The sequence below is a fragment of the Amphimedon queenslandica genome, unplaced genomic scaffold (assembly GCF_000090795.2).
Source record: "Amphimedon queenslandica unplaced genomic scaffold, v1.1 AMPQUscaffold_3009_Cont24992, whole genome shotgun sequence".
NCBI lineage: Eukaryota > Metazoa > Porifera > Demospongiae > Haplosclerida > Niphatidae > Amphimedon > Amphimedon queenslandica.
Genome location: NW_003556659.1, coordinates 1 through 1,362, shown reverse-complemented (window position 1 = coordinate 1,362; position 1,362 = coordinate 1). Strand labels below are relative to the sequence as shown.

At 43.4% G+C, this 1,362-nt stretch overlaps 1 protein-coding gene across 1 annotated transcript; it reads left to right on the top strand.

Annotated features, from left to right (window-relative positions):
• Window positions 1–477: 477 nt before the first annotated feature.
• On the top strand, window positions 478–1,273 carry LOC100631846 (lysine-specific demethylase 4D-like; the record flags this gene model as incomplete). Its single annotated transcript, XM_003391985.1, has 2 exons — window positions 478–786; window positions 1,120–1,273. Coding segments are annotated over 2 exons (463 nt in total), but the record flags the coding sequence as incomplete, so codon positions are not given.
• Between the last annotated feature and the right edge of the window lie 89 nt (window positions 1,274–1,362).

The window sequence follows — 1,362 nt, the reverse complement described above, 5'->3', positions numbered from 1 at the left end:
GTATATAATATTTACACACGATATTTAGCAAACAGCATTCAGTATAATACTATTGCTATGCATGTACATGTACTGTATACTATTATGTTCTATTATTTATCTGTCCATTTTTGACATTTTTATTAAGAGTTTAGTTAACTTAAACGTACTTTGTGTACATGTAGGTATGTGTAAGTGTATGCCCGCTCACATTTTATTTTTTCTCTTTCCCCATCTTTTATGTTTTAAATACATAATCTCTCCCTCCCCCTCTCTTTCTCTCTCTCTCCCTCCCTCTCTCTTTCTCTCTCTCCCCCCTCTCTCTCCCCCCTCTCTCTCTCCCTCCCTCCCTCTCTCTCTCTCCCTCTCTCTCTCTCCCTCTCTCTCTCTCCCTCTCTCTCTCTCCCTCTCTCTCTCTCCCTCTCTCTCTCTCCCTCTCTCTCTCTCCCTCTCTCTCTCTCCCCCCCTCTCTCTCTCCCTCCCCCTCTCTCCTCTCAGATACAAGACACCGAAAGCCAAAGACAATGAGGAGCTGGAGCGGAAATACTGGAAAAACGTCACGTTCAATCAACCCATATACGGGGCAGACATACCCGGCTCACTCTATGATTCGGGCGTCAACGAATGGAACATCAATCACCTTGGGACCATACTGGATACCGTAGCACAAGAGTATGGTGTGAGTATTCCTGGCGTTAATACGGCTTACTTGTACTTTGGAATGTGGAAGACCTCTTTCGCTTGGCACACGGAGGACATGGACCTGTATAGTATTAATTACCTTCATTTTGGGGAGCCAAAGCAATGGTATTTGTGTGATGGTAGAGAGAGAGGGAGGGTAGAGGGAGGGGGAGAGAGAGGGAGGGAGGAGGAGGGAGGGAGGGAGGGAGAGACAGAGAGAGAGAGACAAAGAGAGAATACGTGTACATATTGCATTTCAGTGACTGATTGATTAAGATTATTATAGAGAAAAAGGAGAAATGCAATACCAGTATTACATGCCAGATTAATCTCTGTATTTACACAGTTTAATTGTACATGTACACTAGCTGCTTCTAGTGGTTATCAGTATTTCCTATCAAAAGAGATAATGGTCTTACAATAAGTATGCTTACCTCATGTGCCCTTGTGTTTGTACAGGTATGCCATTCCTCCTTCACATGGGGAGAGATTGGAGAGATTAGCTGGGAACCTGTTCCCGGATAGCCTGGACGAGTGCTCGAGCTTCCTCAGACATAAAATGTCGATAATATCGCCATCACTTCTCAAGCAGCACTCAATACCTTATGGAAAGGTATGTGTAAGTTAGTAATGAATAGTAGTTTTTATACACCCGTGTCTTCTAATTGTTATCAGTTTTATTTCCCTTCCTTTTTCTCTAAT